The 22,783-nt window shown below is 41.0% G+C and overlaps 4 protein-coding genes across 4 annotated transcripts; 2 read left to right on the top strand and 2 right to left on the bottom strand.

The window, feature by feature from the left end:
- The first annotated feature begins 500 nt into the window (after positions 1 to 500).
- Positions 501 to 5,357, top strand: LOC118098582 (delta-type opioid receptor). Its single transcript, XM_035142570.2, has 4 exons — positions 501 to 660; positions 851 to 1,118; positions 3,054 to 3,406; positions 3,775 to 5,357. The coding sequence occupies exons 2-4, from the start codon at positions 871 to 873 to the stop codon at positions 4,302 to 4,304; spliced, it is 1,131 nt and encodes a 376-aa protein (XP_034998461.1). The 5' UTR covers positions 501 to 660; positions 851 to 870; the 3' UTR covers positions 4,305 to 5,357.
- A 1,976-nt stretch (positions 5,358 to 7,333) lies between these two features.
- chmp5b (charged multivesicular body protein 5b) lies at positions 7,334 to 10,724 on the top strand. Its single transcript, XM_035142840.2, has 8 exons — positions 7,334 to 7,492; positions 8,093 to 8,197; positions 8,899 to 8,945; positions 9,094 to 9,187; positions 9,276 to 9,347; positions 9,461 to 9,569; positions 10,155 to 10,270; positions 10,360 to 10,724. Exons 1-8 carry the CDS (start codon positions 7,424 to 7,426, stop codon positions 10,408 to 10,410), a joined length of 663 nt encoding a protein of 220 aa, XP_034998731.1. The 5' UTR covers positions 7,334 to 7,423; the 3' UTR covers positions 10,411 to 10,724.
- Positions 10,725 to 10,761: 37 nt separating this feature from the next.
- fastkd3 (FAST kinase domains 3) lies at positions 10,762 to 14,148 on the bottom strand. Its single transcript, XM_035142839.2, has 7 exons — positions 14,041 to 14,148; positions 12,281 to 13,731; positions 12,100 to 12,185; positions 11,559 to 11,733; positions 11,402 to 11,471; positions 11,193 to 11,307; positions 10,762 to 11,029 (listed from the first exon to the last, which is right to left on the bottom strand). Exons 2-7 carry the CDS (start codon positions 13,695 to 13,697, stop codon positions 10,931 to 10,933), a joined length of 1,962 nt encoding a protein of 653 aa, XP_034998730.2. The 5' UTR covers positions 13,698 to 13,731; positions 14,041 to 14,148; the 3' UTR covers positions 10,762 to 10,930.
- A 1,607-nt stretch (positions 14,149 to 15,755) lies between these two features.
- myl12.1 (myosin, light chain 12, genome duplicate 1) lies at positions 15,756 to 19,292 on the bottom strand. Its single transcript, XM_035142374.1, has 4 exons — positions 19,203 to 19,292; positions 16,974 to 17,173; positions 16,623 to 16,784; positions 15,756 to 16,325 (listed from the first exon to the last, which is right to left on the bottom strand). Exons 2-4 carry the CDS (start codon positions 17,155 to 17,157, stop codon positions 16,153 to 16,155), a joined length of 519 nt encoding a protein of 172 aa, XP_034998265.1. The 5' UTR covers positions 17,158 to 17,173; positions 19,203 to 19,292; the 3' UTR covers positions 15,756 to 16,152.
- Positions 19,293 to 22,783: the final 3,491 nt, after the last annotated feature.

Raw genomic sequence — 22,783 nt, 5'->3', positions numbered from 1 at the left:
AGGTTAGGCTGTCCACAATGAATGGAAGTCAATGCAAAGGATAACTGCGTATATCTGTGTGTATGATGCAGGTATTACTCATGTTCTGGGGACCTATATGTTTATGTTTATGTTAAGGTTATGGGTAAGTGTTTTCGGTTAGGTTTAGGTTAGGTTTAGGTTAGGTTAGTGTAGGTCTCTAGGAAATCAATGCAATGTCCTATGAAGTGATTCAAAGTGCTGTTTGAGGGTTATGACTTGGCTTTAGGGTTAGGGTTAGAATTAGGTTTAGGATAGGGTTAGGTTAAGTTTTAGGTTAGGTTTAGGGTTAGGCATTGAGTTGTGATGGTTACGGTTAGGGTAAGGGGCCAGGGAATGCGTTATGTGTCCTCCCAACTATGACAAGACAAGTGTGTGTGGTGTGTGTGTGTGTGTGTGTGTGTGTGGGTGCATGCGTGCGTTTCTATCCTGATTGCGCGCCCCCACCTCCTCTCCATCAGTGCGAGTGCACGAGTGTCCGCAAAGCTGTTGGCTGCTCCTCTCCAGGCGCGCAGAGCCGTCCACAAACTTTGATGAGCTGTTACCTTCAGCAGGACAACACAAACAACCGGGGATACATTATTAAATATTACATATTGTGGTTAATTTAACGGGAGCTTGCGCTGATTCCTGTGGATAAAGGTGAGTAACCTGCGAGCTTCACATCACAGTGATATGTGATTTTATTCCAGATTTATTCCGGACTGTGTTTTGCATCATCCACAAAGTGTCTCCTGCTGCAAAGTGAAGTTTGTGCCTCGTCTTTCTCCATTTTCACGATCACACATATTTTACGCATCTGGTTTTTACGCACGTCTCCTCCTTTACGCAGCCGGACAAACAGGTGCGACGATGGAAAACACCCCGGTTGAAATTTTCAAAGAAGACAGTAAGTGCCTGTCCACGCTGCTGGAGGACTGTCCGCTCAATTCCTCCACCGCCTGGGTGTCCGGGTCCTCAGAGAGCCGCAACGTGAGCCACGACGATGGCTGGGAGTCGGAGAGCATGTCCCCCATCATCCCCATCATCACCGCGGTCTACTCCGTAGTGTTTGTGGTCGGTTTGCTGGGCAACTGCCTCGTCATGTATGTCATCATTAGGTAAGGTCTGATTTAAATGACTATAAGACATATTCCTGAGAGAGAAATAAAAAATATGAATCTTGCAGTTATTTCAACTGGTGTGGCAGCTATGAGACTAATTATAAGGGACAATATCTCTGTTGGCACATGCAGAGAAGTCGAATTTATATGTAGGTGATAAAAAACAGAAGTCCAGGTGTTTTATTGTTTATGCAGAAGCCACTGGCCCCAGTCCATGGGCGGTCTGGTTTGTGTCAGAGTTCTTTTAGTGCCTGTATTTTGTTCTTGAACGCTCTCCAGAGACAAGTCCTACACAGAAAAAAAAGATATTGCTCATATGTCCACTTATGCTGCGAGTTTATTAGAAGAATGAGTATGTAAAGTGAATTTAAATGACTGTCTACAGAATCTAAAGTTGAAAAATCTTTTTATCTATAAGTCACAAAACTGGGCTTCAAATTAATGCTCCCATTTCTCACCCAGCATTAAATGTGTGAAACACTGCAATATATATAGAATTGATTTCTGCCTCCTCCAGTGCCTGAAACCTTCAGAGTGGCCCATTTTATGAATCTAATAACCCTCAAGACCCCGAGGTATAATAACAATATACAATAAATCAGCCCCATAGTGTGGTGACCATGATATTAATTATAGTTGAAACCAGCAGCGCTTTATCAAGCTGATAGTCGGCCTGCACCTCATTGGGGGGATATTTATGGCATATGAGAGCCACAAATCTCCTCTGATGTAATGTGAAAAGCAGCAGTGCCATCCAGAATGCCGCGGTCCATGGACAACAATTACCTCAGATCAGACTGATGGCGTCGCCTCTCGGCAGAAGCTGATGCTATCACAACGGTTTTAGAAAATAACGATAATATTTTACTGTTCGGTTGCTCAGTTAACTGAAGGAGGAAGAGGTTTATGTTGACTTAGTGTAAACAAATTACTCTCAGCCAAAGTCAACATAGGCCATGTAAACACTGAACCTCAAGCCATTAGTAGAAGTAATGTAAGTGCACGTTGTAGGTCTTTAAAACTGCTCTAATGGATATTTTGTATTGACAATGAATCGAAACACAATGGGTGTCAAAGAGAGTTCCTCAGCTCCCCAGAGCGTTTTAGGATCTTTCAGCTCATTGTTTCGGTTTGAGGACGCACAAACATTACCCCCATTCGCCTTCCACACTTTCTTCCAGCTGAAAATCTCTGATAAACCAATTGTACATTAAATCCAACCCTGAACCAATCTGCAGAGATGGTGGAGACCAAAACAGAGCATTGATACAAGACTATATCTACCAGTGAATGAACAATAATGTTCATTCACAGGCACATCTTGTTGCCATTGGACTGAGACTATTTTTTTAAGCTAATGGGCTGTAGCTTCGTATTTAATGTTCAAACAAATGAATGCATATTTCCAGAAATGTCAATTTATACTTTATACTTTTAAAAATTTGGATGCAAGAATGACAATCATGGATTTATCATTGTTTTTTATTCTGATCCAGTTTACATGTGTTTACTATAAACAAAAAATGCATCACTTTCTGTGAGCCATGACTGTTTAATGTGGTAGACCCACTTCAAATGAGGATATTTTAATTCTAAAGGGTTAATCTCAGTGTTATAGGTGCTCAATAAAACTTTAAATTAAACTTAGTAAAAGTCATCACATGGAGCTTTAATGCTGTGACAATTTAATGAGGTGAAAACGAGTTGATTAAACATTGGACTCCAATCAGCAGCCAATATACATAACAATGAAGCGTGAGTCTGACAAATAACATTACTGATTCAAGGAAGCCGTGTGGACTAATGATGAATGTTTAATTCATAATGAGCGAGGTCCACCACAGAGTCAGGAAGCCTGGATGGATGTTTGGCTCTGGTCACCTCTCTCTCCTCACTAATTAAGGACAACCTGGTGTTGTGCATGTTGAGCAGGTACACGAAGATGAAGACAGCCACCAACATATACATCTTCAACCTGGCCCTCGCCGACGCCCTCGTCACCACCACCATGCCCTTCCAGAGCACCGACTACCTGCTGAACACCTGGCCCTTCGGCGAGGTCGTGTGCAAGGTCTTCATCTCCATCGACTACTACAACATGTTCATCAGCATCTTCACCCTCACCATGATGAGCGTGGATCGCTACGTGGCCGTGTGCCACCCGGTAAAAGCCCTGGACTTCCGCACTCCGATCAAAGCCAAGATGATCAACGTGTGCATCTGGCTCCTGTCGTCGGCCGCGGGGATTCCGGCATTTATTCTGGGTGGCACCCAAACAAACAGCGGTGAGGAAGTGCTTTCACCATCCACCCGATAAAGCCTCGAGGTTTCTTTCTGTATTCTCTGGACATCCAATTCAAGCATGTGTTAATAGTAGTAGTTTAAAAGCAGAAATATATTCTATCTCGTCCATCCATCAGTTTCCCATTAGCCACACATCACGCGTCGCCCTTCCTGAATATAGATGGTGTTAGACGGATAGTTGTTTCGAGCAAAATGTTCCCTGTAGATTAGTTCCTCTGTTACCAGCTTGTTAACTTGATAATAGAAAGGCACAGAGTGGAATTTTATTTATGATGAAGCACAAGTGCACTTCATCACTTAGTTCTCATTTTCCTCCTCCCTCCCTCCCTCTCTCCTTCTCCTCCTGCAGACATAACTGAGTGTGCCTTACAGTTCCCCGAGCCGTACGTGTACTGGGACACTCTGATGAAGGTCTGCGTGTTTGTCTTCGCCTTCGTCGTGCCTGTGCTCATTATCACCGTGTGCTACTCCCTGATGGTGCTGAGGCTGAAGAGCGTCCGAATGTTGTCCGGCTCGCGCGAGAAGGATCGCAACCTGCGCCGGATCACCAGACTGGTGGTGGTGGTGGTGGCCGTGTTCGTGGTCTGCTGGACGCCCATTCACATCTTCATCCTGATCAAGGCGCTCGTCAGCGTGCCGGAAACCACCGCCATCATGGCCGCCTACTTCTTCTGCGTGGCTCTGGGCTACACCAACAGCAGCCTCAACCCTGTGCTCTATGCCTTCCTGGACGAGAACTTCAAGAGGTGTTTCAAAGACTTCTGCCTCTCGGCCAAACTGAAAGGGGAGAGGGTGTCTGGGGGCAAAAAGGCCCCGAGCACAGTGCGGGAGGCCTCCGTTCCCCGGGAGAACCAAGGCGGGACTAGTAAACCGACATGACTAGCAGTGGAACTGTCTTCAATTTCCCACATCGGAAAAGAAGACTCACACGACCTGGGCTTAACCCACATCACGTCAGCAATGTAGAATCCATGACTCTATTGCAAAGGTTGACTGGATTTATTTTTATCACCCGAAGTTTAATCCGTGCCAACGTCGGTGATTTCGTTTCAGAGCTCAAATGAAAGTTTCAAATCATACATTGTATATAATCTTTTCCATCAATCCACATAGAATCAAAAACACAAACCGGCTCTGCATGAAAACAATCTCATCGTCCTCCTCTGCTCTGACTTCAGCCTCTCGAAGCAATTTACTTCCTCGTGGAAGATTGTGTGTATTTATTATCTAAACGTTCAGGTGGATTTAAAGTGGGGGAGGGTTTGTTTATGCTGGAAAAGAAAACCTGATGGGATTGAAACTTTTTTCTTTCCTAAGATTAATATTATGATTTATTGAACAACATTGATAAACTTTATAAATGATTAAATCTTCAACTAGTTACATTTATTGGTTCAAGTCTAAGATAGTCAATTTAATAACTTTGTTCTTTTGATTGGACGAAAAATACATTTTTTAAGGCATTGTTTTGGGCCGAGGGAAATGATAACCGACATTTTCACTATTTTTCGCCCCCAAAAAGTTGCATGTCCCAAACATACTACATAAGAGGTCAGAAGAATATAATTTGATATATATATATGTATTATTTTAGTTGTATTTTCTTCACACCTCTCTCCTCCTCCTGTCATTTCTGCCTATATTTTTTTTCTATGACCAAATGTGCCTTTGATAGTCCAGGATAAGATGTTTGTAGCAGCGGGAAATGATTTCAGGGATGATTACTGAAGAGTACATGTATAATATTTTCAGATCTGTGCCAAAAGCTTCTGAAGTCATTGAGATGGGGAAAAAAAATTGTTAGCAGGTGAATCCTGGACTTGAATGTGCATTTAAAATTTGACAGAGGGCTCTCTATCAGCTTTGACTCTGGAGTTGTGTCCAGATGGATAAGTTGTTAAATTATATATATATATATATATTTCAATCACGTGTGCTGTGTATGGCTTTTACCATGATACACATAGTCCTATTGAAATGCTCATGCTTTTACTGTAGAGACATATTCAATGAGTGCAATCTGAAAACATGAATATCTGTTTACCAAGTTGAATCAGTTTATTCTGTCCGATGTACAGCATTATAATTATGTATATGATTATTTTGTATAGAGGAGAAAAGAAAATCTTTGCACAAACATCATTGAGATAAACTGTATTTGTAGCATGTCAGTAACCATTGCTATGATAGTAAATGCAACATCAGCTGCCTATATGCTCAATGGACTGTGCTGTTATTTTTGAATGTATTTGCAAATAGACTATGTATTATACAAACATGATATTTAATCATGGGATGAACTCATCTCTCTCATTAGAAAGAAAGACGACAATATTTAAGAAATTAATTTACACAAACACTTTCAGTTTCTCTTGTGCTGCTAAAACCAGAGCTTGAGATAAGAACCTTTTTCAAATAGTTAATTAATCTTTCGCCACAAGGTGTCCGCTGGCATAAAAATGAATAAAGCACAGTAGACCAGGGCGTCATTATAATTTTTCTTTTCTGTGTGTTTTACTGGTTCATCCTGGGACTGTACATTGGCTTCGTCTGCTGTTGGCCGAGCAGGAGATATATTGGTCAAAAACATCTTGTCTGTGAAGAGCTCAATATTAAAACCAGTTAAACAAATCCACATCGATTCTCTTCTCTCGCTGTGACACAATCAACTGGTTGACAGTTGGAATCTGTCATGTGGCAGCAGTGATATTCACCTTTCGCCTCATTCTCTCTACCATTTGATATGTGATTAAAATAAAAACAACTTTGTAAATCGGACTGGCTAATTTGAAGAAGAGCGTTTTTTGTTTTCAATACATTTCCAGCATGGAGATGAGTTTTAATGAAGAGTCTTTGGTTTTAGTGTGAGTTCCTCTGCAGGTTTAGATTTGATTTTATACTCTATGACAGCAGCTCCCTCCAGAGGACAGTAAAAGACATAACTATAGATGTGGTCCAATTAAAAAAAGAAAAACAGTGATTGATAGTTTCATACACACAACTTGTCGTGTGCAGAAGCTTCAGATTCTTTATTAGCCGATTACATGATTCCCTATAGGGAGTTTTTGATCCCCTGTGAACTGGACATATATCAGAAGTTTAATCCATAGAGTGAAATCGATTGGTCAGCTCAATTTGTACCTATTTCTTTGCCAGTTTAGTACTTCCATTTTTATTCCTAGTCGAGTGAATGTTTTTCATTGTCTAGTTTTCCATTTCTTTTAATTAGATTTGATTTTCAATGGTATGGCATCTTTTGTATCAAATGTAATTTAAAATGTGCAAATGACATATGCAACTTTAGTATTATCTCAGGCAGGAAAAAACTAATATCACTAATTAAATACACCTGAACAGCCACAAATAGAGCAACGACTAACAAGGTATAGTTCTCAGTATGATAAATGTATGCAAGTATTACATAGGTGGTGATTAAGCTTTTCAGTGACAACAGAAATGATAAAAAGAGTCTGTAATCCAGTGTATAGGAACTCGTCATCATCGTTAAATATTATATTGAGCTTTAATGGATCAACCTTTTCCTACATTCTTCTTAACCTCCTGCTCACCCAGGGTAGTATTTTGATCTGTTTTTATAACTTGTCTAAGGAAATCACACCAAACAACTATATGAAGTCAATAACTAAAAAAGAAGGCCCATTATCAATACTTTTACAAAGTACAGGGCCCTGGTACCAGCACGTGAGGTGAGGAAATTAATAGAAATACAAACAGAAACAGCAAAACTACACAGACAAAAAACAAAAACTTGAAGCTGAAGCAGATAAACAAGTTTTGAAAAATAAAAAAATCCATAAAATGTGAACACAGTAAACGGAGCGCTGAAGGAGGGCGGGGCCGAGCGAGAAATTAACACATGACTCCTGTGACGTCACGCAGAAGGCTCTTCCGGGTGTTTTCCCCCCTCCTCAGTCGGACGGTGACGGTGACAGCGAGCGCCGCAGTTTTTCTACTTCTGAAGCCTCAACTCCGCCGACATGAACCGTATCTTCGGCCGAGGAACCCCGAAGGCGCCACCGCCGAACCTCTCCGACTGCATCGGAAGCGTGAGTGTCGTGTTTCCGACGGGTTTTAACCGCTGTCTCGAGCAAAGTAAACAAAAGATGGAGCCCTGCTGCTAGCTGCTAGCTAACTGCTAGCCGTGTTTATGAGCAGGAACCAGGCCAGGGCTCGTCTTGTTGTTCCTCCCTTTTCTCAAAATAACCGAGTTTAATATCTTACAAATTGATAAATACAAACAATAGCTCGATTGTGTAAAGTAGGACGTTTCCCTTTTACACTTTGTATATCAGCTGATGTTTCCATAAAACAATGTGTATCTGTTCAGGTTAGGAATCCGCGTCATGCAACTGAGCAGGAATTTGAGTCATTTGACAGCCACACAGCTGAGACTGTTTTATCCTCTGTGAGGTGGCTCACACACTTCAACCAGTTATACAGGTTACCAGTCACAGCTATTGTCAGCTGTCTGGAGTTTACTGGGAGGAAGAAACCTGTGACAGGTTGTATTTAATGGTGATCAATTAGCTTTCACACCAGCCCACAGAAATAGCAAAGTCATCGTTGTAGTCATCTCTTTATGGAGTCTGATGGTAACAGTCACCTCACACAAAGCTGATGCCTGATGTTCTGTTTTCTACTTTCAGGTTGATTCTCGGGCGGACTCCGTCGAGAAGAAGATCGCCAAACTAGATGCCGAACTTGTCAAGTACAAGGATCAGATGAAAAAGATGAGGGACGGACCCTCGAAGGTGAGAGTTCATGTGGGAATGTTACTTCCTGGTACAGATTACGATACATGGACTTTGTGTATTGTCAATTACTGAGTACTTATCCGATGCCTGTGAATTTAATAAAACATAACATAAAACGCAGTTTAACACATGTATGCTTCTATCACTGTATGGAAGTGAGGATTGCCATCATTGTTGTACGGCCTTGCTCAGGGTAAACCGTTTGAAAAACAAATACATACAGAGAATAAAGGCCAAAGAACTTATTTAGTTTCAGAGTCATAACTGAAATAAAATAGAATAAGAAAATAATCCAGGAATACACAACAATGAACTTGACAAGTTTGTTGGTTATCTCTCATTCTGAAAGGCTGTGTTTGAAATGTGTGCGTTTAATTGACTAGCGGTTATTGAAATAAAAAAAAGTAGGAAGACAGTGAGTTCTCATCTTTTCTTTTATTCTGTTAAATTTACAGGTTTTGTCATTATTATGACACCCTTCAGTCAGACCTCTGAAATGTTAAATACTGTCAAAAACATCTCCTCAAAGAAAAGTAAATCTGTGAATGTGACATGTCCTGTTTTTTTTGTGCTAGGCAAACATTTTGGCTGTTTAAAAAAAAAAAGTACTGATAAACATACTCTTGTATCTAGTTCATGTTTATTTTGTTTGGTATCAACATGTTTACTAAGTGCTTTCATTCATTTTCCTCTATTAGAACATGGTCAAGCAAAAGGCATTGAGAGTTCTGAAGCAGAAGAGGATGTAAGTACTTTTACTTTGAGAGACCTCCGGGTTTTTATTATTGACCATATAAAATGCATTTTAATCTTCAATACTTCTATTACCAAATCCAGTCATGTTCCTTATTCCAGCTCTCATCAAGGCCTAACTTTATCTGTGTCTCCTCCAGGTATGAGGGTCAGAAAGATAACCTGATGCAGCAGTCGTTCAATATGGAACAAACAAACTACACTATATCGACGCTTAAAGACACTAAAACCACAGTAAGAGACATTATATTTTAATCCAGAAAACTAAATGTGTTGAAAAGTAATGAGTTTAATTTCTGCTAACATCTGTTTTTCTTTGTAGGTCGATGCCATGAAACTCGGCCTCAAAGACATGAAGAAAGCTTACAAGAAAGTGAACATTGATCAGATTGAGGTAATTGATTTGGACTTAAATTTGTTAAACTTTCCGCACAGTAAAAGTATTTGATTGTTTTCACAGAGAATGTGAATGAAAGAGAATCATGACCTCTGTTATTTTGTATACAGGACGTCCAAGATCAGCTGGAGGACATGATGGAGGACGCCAATGACATCCAGGAGGCACTGGGCAGAAGCTATGGCACACCCGACATCGATGAAGACGACTTGGAAGCAGGTCAGGAAAAACTATTTTTCTTCATCGTTATAACTATAGTATTGAGTCCAAAGCTGCAGTGGTGCTAACAAATTTAGCTTTGTTATATTTGCATTGTTTATAAGGTGTATAAGGAGTTCATAGATACTGCTGTCCTCTGCTAATGTTGAATAATAGTCTTTTTTCACTCATTAACAGATTTTATTGAAAACTATGAAAGTGGTTTGGCTAATATATAGATAGATATAGATTATAGGACATATTTGTTTCGGGATTTTATTTTTATGATAGACGAAAGTCGAGAAACTATTGTCTCTTGACCAATCAAAAGGCTGCCGGGTCAGGCATCAATGAATATGCAAGTCTTTAAAGAATATTAGTTTCACTCAGACTGAACTGGCAAGTACTGTTCAGTCTGAAAGAGTGGCAAAGAGGAAGTGATTTCCAGTAGTGTAGGAAACGTTGGCCTCCCCTCTGACATTTGGCTTTGTTAGAGGCCATGCAGGACTGGACAATGGTTTTGCATTATGCAGATGTGGGTTATCATGATATCATGGCTGAGTGATGGACGTTTTGTGATGGTACCTTACGCTGCTGTGTCCACAGAGCTGGATGCTTTGGGAGACGAGCTCCTGATGGACGAGGACAGCTCCTACCTGGACGACGCCGCGACAGCTCCTTCCATCCCAGAGGGTATGCCTGGCGACAAGTCGACCAACCGGGTACGTCACAGCTTTAGGATTTTTCAGTTTCACATCATCTACATTACTCATTGGCTTGATTAATGAATATTCTTTTCCCTTTCTGACAGGATGGTATTCTGGTGGACGAGTTTGGCCTTCCTCAGATTCCTGCTACATAAAGAAGTTATCGCTGCACTCATGCTGGTTTTATATGTATCATAGCCTTTTTTTGTATTTATCCAAATGACACTCCCAGCCTTTAGAGGGAAGCCTTGAAAATCAAAGCATCTACTGTACAAGGAATGATGGAAAATTACATCAAATCAGGTTTCTTGAATAAAAGTGGATTATTAATTACTAGTGAGCTTCTTTCATATGTATCTAAGGTGATTGGTGGAACTGGGATTCTCTCTCTCTCTTCTCTCTTTGTACAGTCTCTGCAGCTTGTGTTTACCAAGAACCAAATAAATTATATTTTTCAATCCATACTTCACTTGGTGTGATGCATTCGAGTCATTCAAAAGTCAATATGTACTCAAAGTAAATTTATTAAAAAGATAAATATGTGGATGCGCAGAATCAATAACTTAAACACCTTCATTTGACAACAACTTATTAGCAAAAATAAATATTGATTTATTTTAATAAGAAAAAACTAAAATTCCTGATGTCACATCTGCAGCAAAGTCATTTGTGTCATCACCAGCTCAGCCTGTACGTGTGAGGGAAGATCTTCTGGTGCAGGTACTCAACCACGCTGGTCATGCTTTGGAGTTTCTCAAATTCATGGTAAGGAATCTAGAAAAAAGATATAGCAGGTTCACATTTAACTGATACATTTTTGAGCCACTTAGCATTGTAAAAATACACGGATCTAACATTTGGGCGGATAGAGATGTGGCAGAACTCTCCCTGAGGAAAACAAACAGATGACTCTTAAATGTGAATGTGAGGGTCTAACCTGAACAACTTCATATCCCAGAAGCCTCAGGTGTCGCTGCTTGATGGCCTCTTTTCCCAGCAGGTGCCTCGTGTTTGTAGTGAACCTCTTTGGACCATCGATACAAAGAGCTACCCTGCAATCACACATCAGCTCTAAAAGATCAACTCCAGAACTCTCACATCTAATACATGAAAAATCTTGTGCATAGTGACCATAACACAATTTACCTTTTGTACACATCGTCAGTTTGACTGGCAGTCAGCACATATCCCTCCTCATCAAGTTTAATCTCCACGTCTACAAGAACGGAACAAACGTTAAGTTATTTGTAAATAAAACTCTGGGAACCATTGAGAAGATTAACAGCTGTTTTGTGTCTGTTACCGAGTGTGTAGCAGTACGGCGTGAGAACTTTGGATCCAAAGTATGCACGAGCCCCGAGCAACTCGATCAGTCCAGTTTTCACAGAGTTGTACAGATGTGCATCCACCGGCGTCTCCAGGGAGCGCCCAGACATGAGGAAAGACTTAACACGGAACTTTGGAAGCAGCTTGGGACCCTGATGAAGGAAGAATAAACGCATACATTCATTCACATGAGAATGAGATATCAGATCTTAACGTCTATTTATGACACAACCAAGAGAAAAGGAGACAGTGGGGTTCTTATGTCTGAGAAAACTTTACTTGATTAGTGGTACCTCTGCCTCTCAAATTGAAAATAAATCATTATGGGCTTATAGATGTTTACATTACAAGCAAAGACACATATTTCTTGTCTTGCTGTCTGTTGGTTTTTATCACAGGTAACTTGGAATGCACTGAACCTCACATATTGACTGCGTGTTAAGCCAGAGGGTTTGTTTAAAGGCTTCTGCTCATCCATTGGTCACATTTAACCCTTCGCATAGTCTAAAATACTTTACCTGATAGAAAGGACACTCCAGCTTCACGGTCATGTAGAGCTGAGTCAGCTGTGCCAGGACGATCCGATCCATCCCTGTGCCTTGCTCTGAGGCACAGAAATAAACACAAACATACATGTCAACAATGTTTTTAATCTCTTATCGTGCATTAATCTGTCAGCTGCCTGTTGAGGTGTTTTACCTTGTAACTGCTGCAGGAAGTAACTGCTGAAGACCTTGGAGACAAAATTAACAGGGAACCTCTCCACCAGGACGCAGGCGTGGAGCAGGTTGAGCAGTGTTCGAGGTTGGAAGTGTGAAAAGCGCGTGTGCAGGATGGTTTCAACCTTCCTGAACACCTCGCCTGCATTTGGCGGGAGGTATCCCAGCTTCCCGAAAGCCATGATCTGCGTGGCCACCTGGCTGGTGCTGTAGTCGTCTGCTCGGTACACAAAGCTCTCCGCGATGGCGTCAAACACAGTTGGGGAGAGGATGTTCCTCCGGCTAAAGAACTGCATCACCTTGGTAATGGTCTCTGGGTGGGAGGCGAATGCCATGGTGGGGATATACTTCTCCATCGCCTCCACAAAATAATGATCGCTGTGACCAAAGTATATTAGCGCCCCGACCACAAGGGTGAGCTCCTCATCAGTGAAGTGAGGTACATGCCGCACAGCCTGTTTACACAGATTGATAACCAGAGGCATGGCCTGGGTCTGGTTCAAGGTCACAAGAGCACTGAGCAGCCCGCTGACAGAGGTAGGGTCCATACGGGAGGTGAGTCTCAGAGCAGGCGTGTGCATGGCATTCAACAGGTCTCTGTATTTCCCATCTTCACCCACACCACCCTGCAGAAGCCTGTAAACTGCAGTGAGGTCTGATAGGCTCCACTGGGCAGGCTCCTGCTTCTGGATGTCCTCCATCACCTGCTCCAGCATCACACAGCCAGGTCCCTCCACGGCGAGCATTGCCTGGCCTAAGGTACACAGCTCACCTACAGTCATCTTCCCCCTGTCGAGCCTCTCCTGGCTCTCAGACACCAGCCGCACCATCAGAGTGCTCCAGGGATCCAGGAAGAGGCGAGTGCAGGCCAGGAGAGCTGATACCAGCCCGGCATCCGTCAGCCGCCCGGAGTCCTGCTCCAGCTGGAAGCACAGGGCCCTGATGGTGTCCTTCTCCAGCACGGCGGGGTCCTTCAGTGACTTCCCCCCCTGCTCCAGGTCGGCCACTCGATGAAGCGCTGCAGCAGCCATGGTGTCGGACAGGATCTCCACCGAGCGCAGCAGTCTGAGGACCTGCCGGGAGGAGGAGCAGCCGTCCAGACGCTGCTGGAAAGCCTGCTCCTCTGCAGAGGTGGGTCGGTGCAGCTGGGTCAGACGGAGCAGGGGGATGTCTGCATCCTTGTGGAGTCCTACAGAGCTGCTGGCGACAAAGGACGGCTCCCTGATGATGGTGGTGAGGCCCCTGGTCCCACAGCCCGGCTTGAGTTCCCTGCTACCCGGGCCGGCTGCACATGAGGGCCGACCCGCACTGCTGGTGCTCAGGAGCCGGGTGGAGGGGCAGACGGAGGGGAAACGTTGAATCCCGAGCCGGCCGAGCAGAGGAAGTCTCCGGATCATCTTGAGACCCTGGTCCAGGACCCCTCAGGACCAGCTGATTCAGAAACAACAACAAACACGTTCATAAATACAACAACACGTTTACACAACCTGGTTAGAAAACAGTACATCAGTAAATCAGAGAATAGAACCAGCAGCAATGACAGAACTCCGCCTCCTCCTCCTGTTAACTAACCAACCTTGAAGGATGCTGTTAGCTAACGCTAGCCTTAGCCGCTAGCGCCCTGGCTAGCACAGGAGAGTCGCACTTTTTCCAGTTATTAGCGCTTTTTATGACTGAAACTTGAGTTTAGGGGGATAAACAGAATAAAAAATGACAACATGGAGTCAGTAAAGTTCATACCTGGTCCTGTCCAGCAGCGGGAGAGTGTCAGAGAACCGGCGGCAGAGAAGAAGTCAAACTAGCGTGGTTCCGTAAGGAGCGAGAGGCGTTCAGGGGCATGTCGGTGGTTTGTACACCGGCAGTTTGGCAAGTGGACTAAATCAAACCTCGTGTAATATTTTTTTAGAAATCAATAACAAATGTGGATATCAACAAATAAATCGCTTCTAGAGAGAGATAAACCTTCACTGCAGTAGGGTAAATGCTTGATTCATGCAATCTTTAGCTACAAAACATACTTTCAAGTCATGTCATATATTCCAACAGCACCTGAAGGCATCACCCCCTGTTTTCCTTTAGCCTGTAAAGAGAGTTCACGTGAGGAGAGTGTTCAATAAAAAGATGATGTCATGTAATGATTGTTTTATTGGTTTTCTATTTATTTAATCTTTGAAATAGAGGGTAAGTGTATTTACAACTTGAAAAATGCCTATTTCAATGCATTGTTGGCTTATTTAATCCAGTTCTGATTTTACAGACTAATAATTGTACAATGTTTTATTTCATTCTTTTGCTCTTTTCCAACATTTCCATTCTTGTATTTGCTCTTAATTGTTTATTTATGTTTGCCTTCAGTTCTGTATTTTTTAACTTGTAAAGCACCTTGTAACTGTATTTGAAATGTGCTATATAAATAAAGTTTATTATTATTGCTGTGTACTTATGCTGTGTACTTATGTATTATTGTTTTGACCTCTGTCCTTTGATTTGTATGTTTGCTTTATTTTATGATTACTTAAAAACTACTGGCTGGATTACTACAAAACATGGTGCAAGGATGTGGTATGGGTCAGAGAACAACCATTACATTTTAATGCAGATCCAGTATAACTTTCCTTTGCATTATGAGAAAGGGAGGTTTGTTTTTTAAATTTTTGCTGATTTCCAAGGGGCACAATTTATGGATCTTGATGGGGGAAAAAAATCTGATATGTTCAGGGGACTGATATTCATGCATGTGTCTGTAATTTGATGCAGCACCAAATACAAATCTGACTGTAGTGCTCTTAAATGTGGCTCCATAAGAGGAATGTTGGGCCGGCTGTTTGATGTATGAACACTTTGGCTTATTTTCATGCCAGTTTCCTGCAGTGTACTTATTATAGCTACTTGTTAACATGTTATCGGCTAACATGATAATGCATGACAATATACTAAAACACCGAAAAAGCCACAGAGACATGTACTCTGTGAGATTAGACTGTTGTTGATCAGAGTAAAACATGAGCTCAGGAACTTCTGTTGAATCAACTGTAGCCTGATGCGATCATCAACCAGGAGAATTTCATTGTGCTTGTCTAATCGACAGCTGTGTCCTCAAACGTGTGCTTTGAAAAATATGTTTTGCTACACCAGGCCACTTCCTGTATGACATAACTGAGTCACCACCAAATAGAGCAAATCCTAACATAGGGGCACTTTCCTTTTCTCTCTCTAAGAGGTTCATTTTAAATATGCCACACCAATACACTGTTTTCTGTGCAAGTCGTATCCATTTCTAGCCTGAATTTTCCCTTTCAGAGAAGGAATTCAGCTGACGCTCGTCTGCACACGCTCAATAAATTCTGTGGAGGAGGGAGAGTTGACTTGTCAGGACTTGACAAGCTCCTGAAGAAGTGGGACTGAGCATTTGAGTTCATTAGCCCCAGGAAAAATAAAGACAGAGTAATGCAACACGTATTTCAGTTGTCGTTTATGGAAGGGAAACAGTCAGCAGAGTATAACTTGATAGAGGGCTTTATTTAAAAAGTTTATATTATAAAATGTAAAAATTCAGCTATACCCGATCACATGAATTGCAAAGACTTATCCCCCAAAGAGCTTCCAAAGAGCTGCCACTTCACATCTTTAAATGACAGAAGAAAAACGCTTTAGACAAATGTTAGAATATTTTCTTCTAATTAGAGACGTGTAAATTTGGCAGTACTCGAAGTTCACTACAAAGAGAGTGGATAGTTATTGCTTTGGTTTGGTTGAAAGGGTTCTATACTGGAGAGTTGAGCCATGCAGCACGGTCATCTAGCTGATGGAAAGAGGCGAAGAGGGTGAGGAGGTCAATGCGGGGGTGGCTCTTCAATCGTCCTTATCCTTGGCACCATGCTTTAGGATGCGTGTGAACTCCACGTAGTTGAAGTTGTTTTTCTTGTCAATGGGGGCCTCCCTGAAGAGCTCGTCCACCTCCTCGTCTGTAAACCGGTCACCCATTGTTGTCAGCAGCTCTCTGAGGTATTCATCCTGGATGAAACCTGACGAGGGAGAACAGAGAGAACAGATAAGACTGAGAAGGAAATCACCAGAATCTTCTCCTAGAGAGATTACCTTTGTTGACCATGATTTAATTACACTTCATTTGTATTGATACAGCTGGATTGTTTTAGGCAAGTAGTCTGCATTACACCTTTCAAAACACACCTCAAATTAAAAAAACAAGTAGGTGTGCTACTTTCCTTTTTAAATTTTCTATCATCTATATATTAGCATACGCCACTTGGACACCACAGGCTACACACATGGGAGAAAAGAATAAATGTATATATATTTACCTGTTCCCTCTTCATCGAAGCAGGCGAATGCATTTCTGATCACATCCTCGGGGTCTGTGCCATTGAGCTTCTCTCCAAACATGGTGAGGAACATGGTGAAGTTAATGGGTCCGGGAGCTTCATTCATCATGGCCTCCAGGTACTCATCAGTTGGATTTTTTCCTGTAAAAAGGTAAAGTGCACTCAAATGAGTGGTGAGCCTTTACAAATGCAGCGCTGGTTCTACATTAACAGCTGATGAAAAACTAAATCAGTATGCTTCAAGAACTACTTTTCTAACAGCTCACAGCTTCACACCGACATGTTGATCTTGTTTTTATTCTTGAGGTTCCGAAAGACTCTCCCACTCACCCAGCGAGGCCAGCATGTCGTGCAGGTCCTCTTTGTCGACAAACCCGTCACGGTTCTGGTCGATCATGTTGAAGGCCTCCTTGAACTCCTGGATCTGAGACTGGTCAAACATGGCGAAGACATTGGAAGTGGCGCGCTGAGGGCGCTTCTTGGTGGTCTTTCCCTTTGCTCTTTTGCTCGACATGTTGACGGTTTTGTGTCTGTAAAAAAACAACACATGATTAGATATCCTGCTACAGACAACTAGGGACATACTCCTTAAAGAAGACCAACAAAAACCTAATAGCAGTGTCAATGACAGTCCTGAAGACAACAGCTGTAGCTGGGACTTTAACAAAGGCGGTTCTTTTCTTTTGAGTTCTTGAGCAGGTTTGTTGTGTGGAATGTGTGCGCATGTCTGTCTGTGGAAAGATTTTAAACACTGTGATGATGGCTGTTGTCCAACCCATGAATACCAAGCAGTCATGTTTTATTAACTCCAGAGTAATCATGGGTCAAATAACATCAAGTTGAGGGATGTTGCAGCTGGTGTGAGTCTATCACAACATTGTCTCCAATTTAATTCCCCTAAATGATGATTGAGCCTCATTTTGAGAGGAATTAGTGGCTCATAAAGGTTTATGACGGAAAATAATCAGACAACAAATTGAAGTATTTTAGATTCTTTCTTTTGCTCAACAAATTTTAGTTGCCAAAGCAGAAGAAAAATGCCAATTATTCTACTGTTCTTTGTTCAATGTGAGAGTAAAATATTTCTATACACTTAAATAAAAGTTACAATCAAAGTTGACAGTACAAGTGCCAGACAGGGAGACGATCTGGTCTAAACTAAAGTGGATCACGCTGTTACTCAAAATAATATTTCGTCAGCCGTGCCCACAACTCGGTGGCAGTCATTTAATTCTCTGGGAGTGATTCCCCCGTGTGGTGTCCCTCTCTCTGAGCTATAAATGGGAATGTTCCTCATCTTTCTAGGTTGATCAGCTCGCTGGCTTCACAGAGGGCAAGAAAATTACCTCACAGAGGGCAGGAAAGTTAGTGATGTGAGGACACATGTCCTTATCAGGCAATGTCTTGAATGTAGACTTTTAACTGTCCAACAGTCACAAATTTATGTTGACAGACACATATGTTTTAGCTACACAGCGCTGATGGAAAATGGACTCCACCATCTTGGATAGCAGGGATTACGCAGAGCCGGGTCATGTGTTAATGCAATGATATTATCTGGGACGTGGATTAGTATATTCAGTGATACAAATCTGAATTAGGGATTAAACACTGTTTTAACTACACTCATATTTTAATACTCATTTTACAATGAAAACAGAGCAGCAAATACTTTTGCTTTGACATGAAAATGACTAAGAACTGACATCTTCAACAGATTATTGTTGAATACTTTGGTGTCTTCTGATCATTAGATAAGGATAAACAACAGGACTATATCTCTAAGATCTTTGAAGCTATAAAGGCTCTTTAGTTCAAGCTACATTTTATTGCTAACAGTAGAAAGTGTATAATTAAAACTGCATTACTCAAAATGAAAAGGGTTTGGACTTTGAACAGGAAAAAATATTTATAATGATAAATGATGCCAATAACTATAACTTGGCAGATGATCATTGTTTTTTGAATTCAGTTTTAAGAAGAAAAAAAACTAAATACTCGAGTAGTATTTTAACTTTTATTTCTTTAAACACTTTATTGATAATCGATTAATCGAGGACACAAATTGTAATTCACTACTTATTATTATTACTTGTGGACTTTGCTAACAGTTCAAGTCAATAATCAGCTTTTACCAAAACAAATCGATCTCCATGTTGAAATGTTTGAAGAAATAACTTTAGCACGATACTTTATAAAGTACGTACACAGTCCTGGTGGTTCGCGGCCTGGTTGACGCTTCCTGACACAGTTCGTGTTCAGACCGCAGCTCATTAAAAAGTAACACAGTTTAAATTTACTCAAAAGCAAAAAATCCAACTTTACAAGTCTACAACATAACAGCTGATTTGAAATAACTACGCTAGCTCCCGCGGTGTTAGCCGCGCAGCTAACAGTTAGCCGTGTTTTCAACGCTACCAAGCGAACCCTCAAAATGGCAGGAGAGCATCTAATCCACGTGAAGAGCTTTAATACCGCAGATATATATTAGAGGAGTATTAATAACTCGGCTAACTGTTGTGTAAAGACACGGGAACACAGATAAAAACACGGTCTTACCTGACTACGAGGAGAAATGTCAGTTAGCCCGGTGCTGCTCAGTCTTCTCAACCACCGCCCTTCACTTCCTCATCCTCCTGTTGGCTTCCGCACAGAGCACCAGGCCGGACCAAAGCAGGAGAATAGGGGGGTTCAACAAACACGAAACCCTTATTACTTGTTTTAAAAGCACTTCACTCCTTACTAATATCTTACTTTCACTATTAAAGATTCTCTACTACATTATTTTTGAAGAAACGTGTCTTAATATCTCAGTATCAGCAGTAATAAAACACACAGTGCAGATGTCAACTCCCCCGCTGGAGTAAATGTAACGTCCACAAACGCTCCCTTGACATTCCTGGATTTGTCCTTTTAAGGAGAGAAAGAACACATCCTGCTTCGTATTGTGCAATTAAAGGAAAGGGAACAGTTTAAATAATGGGAATGAACTGGAGTTACCATCAATAAGACAATATATTTATCATTTTATTGTTTAGTATTGACCCATTTTATTATGTTGTAAAGATGCAAATAATCACAATCTCTCTAATAAATGTGCATAGGGATACTATTAGAATATTGGCATGATATATACAAGAAAAATTGTACTAATGGGTTTTTTCTTATTATTTAACAAATACATGTGCAAAAGGTGACGTCAGAATTTGGCTTGGATCTGATACAAGCTATTATGAGGACCAGCATCACTGATATCAATATCAATATCAATAACTCTTAATATTGTTAAAGATAGTGCTAACATATAAGAGTAGGGAAATATAAATGTTGTTAGTGTCCGTTAATCTGCATCCGTATTCCTGACCTAAAAGGGATAAATGATGACAACCCTCACGTACTAAAAGCAAAACAATAAGTTCAAAATGTTGATAGGATGGGTAATAATAGACACTGACGGCCCAGCGTGGGTCAGACAACAGTTGTCGTCCAGGTCATTACTGTGAAGAGAGGCTTACTGCTGCAGGGCTTCAACAGTAAGATGTGGAACCGTTGACTCACAGGTTAAAACAAGCCACATCTGTCTTTCTGTCCAGCGACCGTATCAATTTCAGCGTCGATAACAAAATTGTTGAACATAAGCCACGAGCCATTTATAGTTAAACAAACAGATTAGGTCAAAAGCTGCATAGTCCAAAAACATCATGACTGGTGTTTCTGAGTGATACAATAGAAGTTGACTGTTTGAAAAAAAGACTTTGGAACTAAACATTGTTATTGATATTTTTCTGGTCTCTCAAAGGCCCAAATTAAATCCATTTCCTAACATAGTGTTGTTTTTAACAGACAAAATAAAAGATCCTTTTTGAAAAACAAACACAAGTCAGGAACATTAACCATTTCTGCTTTACCTCTTTGCATGTACGTAACACAGAATTATATGGGTGAAAAAAGACTACCCCTGTTAATAATTTTTTTTAAATTGTCCACCAAATTGCACACAATCATAAACATGAGAGAACTTTATATGACAGATTATAAAAGATAAAGGTCCATGAATTAGTCCCTGAAAAAACAATGCAAATATTGAAAAATGCTGCTATGTTAAATAGTGTTTAGTGGAAATCAGTTAAATCGTTTTTGTGTAATCCTGCTGAAAAATAAACCAACAAACAAATAAAGGGGAAAACTGAACCTCCTCTGCAGAGGTAAACATCATTTGATATTGTAGTGCTGCTTTAAACCACTAGAGGGTGCTAGTTTTATTGGAAACCTTTCATTTCCTCAGTGTTACAGAGACTTTTCTTGAGCTAATGAATAGATTGTCTCTCCTGTGTGTCCTCAGTGAATTTCTTTATGTCTACAGTTGTTCACTTAAATGTTCATACAGCAACTGTGTAAGGAAATTATTCAAAACAAGACTTAAAATAGTCCAAATAAATCCCTGGAGGCGGCCACACAGTTGGAATTTCCTGGACAGCTGAACTCAGACACATAACTGGGACCATGAACAAGATTCATTTCATGGACTTGGAGAAGATTTGGAGGGAACCAAACCACTTGTGTATACATGTGGGATTGGACAGAATATTAGAAAAACCTCTTATGCAGTGTATTACGATCCCATTACCATCTATTTAACATACCTTTTTGTCCAAGCGTCAACAAAACTGATCGTTATAGTCCGTTACAGTTGCAGGGTTCATTAGATTGAACTGATGCATTTGCTGTTATCAAACAATAACTGAGTATAGGTGATGATATTCCCCTATTAAGCTGCAGACATTTTTATAGCGCTACCGCTAAAATAGATTTATACTCCTCAAATACCCTGGGATACAAGTGGATAAGGTCATTAGGTGTCCGTGTTATCACATTACAGCGAAGATATTTGGGCTACCTCAGGTTTTCTTATGAACTGCAGAGTTTCATGGAAGAGACTCTTCTATACGAGCTGTGATTGGCAGCTGTTCAGTTATTTGGGCTCAAAATCAGATCAGCACAAAGCCCAAGATGTTTGTAATAAAAGCTACAGAGGCCGTGTGGGATTCTTTGACACTCAGTCATTAATCCTGTTGGTTACTCTACCTTTGTGCCAGACAGGGTACTAAGATATGAATGTATTTAATGTGAACAATTTTAATACAGCTAATACGTGAAGGAATTTAACTCTTAATTTTAATTTAACGAAAGGAGGCAATTTAATGCCATCCATTGTATAACTGTCCTTGCCAGCGAGCAATGGAAAGGCATTTATTTGGTTTTATGCATTTGAATTACACATACAGGCTTTTAAAGAGTCAACTGAACACATATGTATATCACTTTCACTTTTTTAGGCTGTGGTCCAGTGGCGAATTATGTAGCTTGACATTATATTCCATTTGATTCCATTTCATATCAGCCAGCACGTAGTGTTGTGACCCTGCTTAACGTCTCGTTTTAGCTCCCCTCACTGTTGATCTCTGGTAACGAGCTTATACTTCAGACTGCTGCCATAACATTTTAAACATGTTGTCGTACCGATCATTGTGCTGGATGGTGATTGTGGGTGAGGACCAAAAATGTTCAGCATTTCTTTGGCTTGGAAATTACCACGTGTTTGTGTTGCAGACAATTTCCAGAACAATAGGCAAAACATCTGTAGTGATTTGAATTAAATCTAACTGCCAAGCAACCTTTTAACATCCATGTATTATCAAGCATGTGCTTTTATAACAACTGGAATCCAACATCAAACACTGGATCATGAGTCTCTCATCTATTTCCACTTTTGCTTTCAGTAGCTGTTAATGAGCACAGGCCACAAGAGGGGGCTTTTGTGTACCTCCACAAGAGAGCGAGACAGAAAGAGAGAGTGACAAATTAGAAACAGTAACTGGCATTTCTTGAATGTGAAGCAAGTAACAATAGCATAGCTAAAGTTAGCAACAGCCACAGCTGAGACTGCTGCGGATAAACCTCAGTCTATACGTCAGCGAGGCCTTTACGGACAAAAACATACATTCAATTAAAAATAACTGAAATCAAATTGACCCTTAGAAGGTTGGATGTTGAGGTATTTGTATTCTGATCCAACCCTTTGTCATATTCTTTTTGTCCATGGTCATATTCATAAATGGTGGACTAAAATGTGTGTCTCA

The sequence above is a fragment of the Hippoglossus stenolepis genome, chromosome 19, assembly GCF_022539355.2.
Source record: "Hippoglossus stenolepis isolate QCI-W04-F060 chromosome 19, HSTE1.2, whole genome shotgun sequence".
Lineage (NCBI taxonomy): Eukaryota > Metazoa > Chordata > Actinopteri > Pleuronectiformes > Pleuronectidae > Hippoglossus > Hippoglossus stenolepis.
Note: the sequence above shows the minus strand (reverse complement) of the source record. Positions and strands in the feature narration are given on the sequence as shown.

Coding starts and splice junctions, on each gene's coding strand:
- LOC118098582 (XM_035142570.2), top strand. CDS start 871: ATGGAAAACACCCCGGTTGAAATTTTCAAAGAAGACAGTAAGTGCCTG. Junction 1,119..3,053: donor GTCATGTATGTCATCATTAG/GTAAGGTCTGAT, acceptor CATGTTGAGCAG/GTACACGAAGATGAAGACAG. Junction 3,407..3,774: donor TGGCACCCAAACAAACAGCG/GTGAGGAAGTGC, acceptor CTCCTCCTGCAG/ACATAACTGAGTGTGCCTTA.
- chmp5b (XM_035142840.2), top strand. CDS start 7,424: ATGAACCGTATCTTCGGCCGAGGAACCCCGAAGGCGCCACCGCCGAAC. Junction 9,188..9,275: donor TTAAAGACACTAAAACCACA/GTAAGAGACATT, acceptor TTTTCTTTGTAG/GTCGATGCCATGAAACTCGG. Junction 10,271..10,359: donor GCGACAAGTCGACCAACCGG/GTACGTCACAGC, acceptor CCTTTCTGACAG/GATGGTATTCTGGTGGACGA.
- fastkd3 (XM_035142839.2), bottom strand. CDS start 13,697: ATGATCCGGAGACTTCCTCTGCTCGGCCGGCTCGGGATTCAACGTTTC. Junction 11,472..11,558: donor GCCGTACTGCTACACACTCG/GTAACAGACACA, acceptor CCGTTCTTGTAG/ACGTGGAGATTAAACTTGAT. Junction 11,308..11,401: donor ACTGACGATGTGTACAAAAG/GTAAATTGTGTT, acceptor GTGTGATTGCAG/GGTAGCTCTTTGTATCGATG.
- myl12.1 (XM_035142374.1), bottom strand. CDS start 17,157: ATGTCGAGCAAAAGAGCAAAGGGAAAGACCACCAAGAAGCGCCCTCAG. Junction 16,785..16,973: donor CGACATGCTGGCCTCGCTGG/GTGAGTGGGAGA, acceptor ACCTTTTTACAG/GAAAAAATCCAACTGATGAG. Junction 16,326..16,622: donor CTTCGATGAAGAGGGAACAG/GTAAATATATAT, acceptor CTCCCTCGTCAG/GTTTCATCCAGGATGAATAC.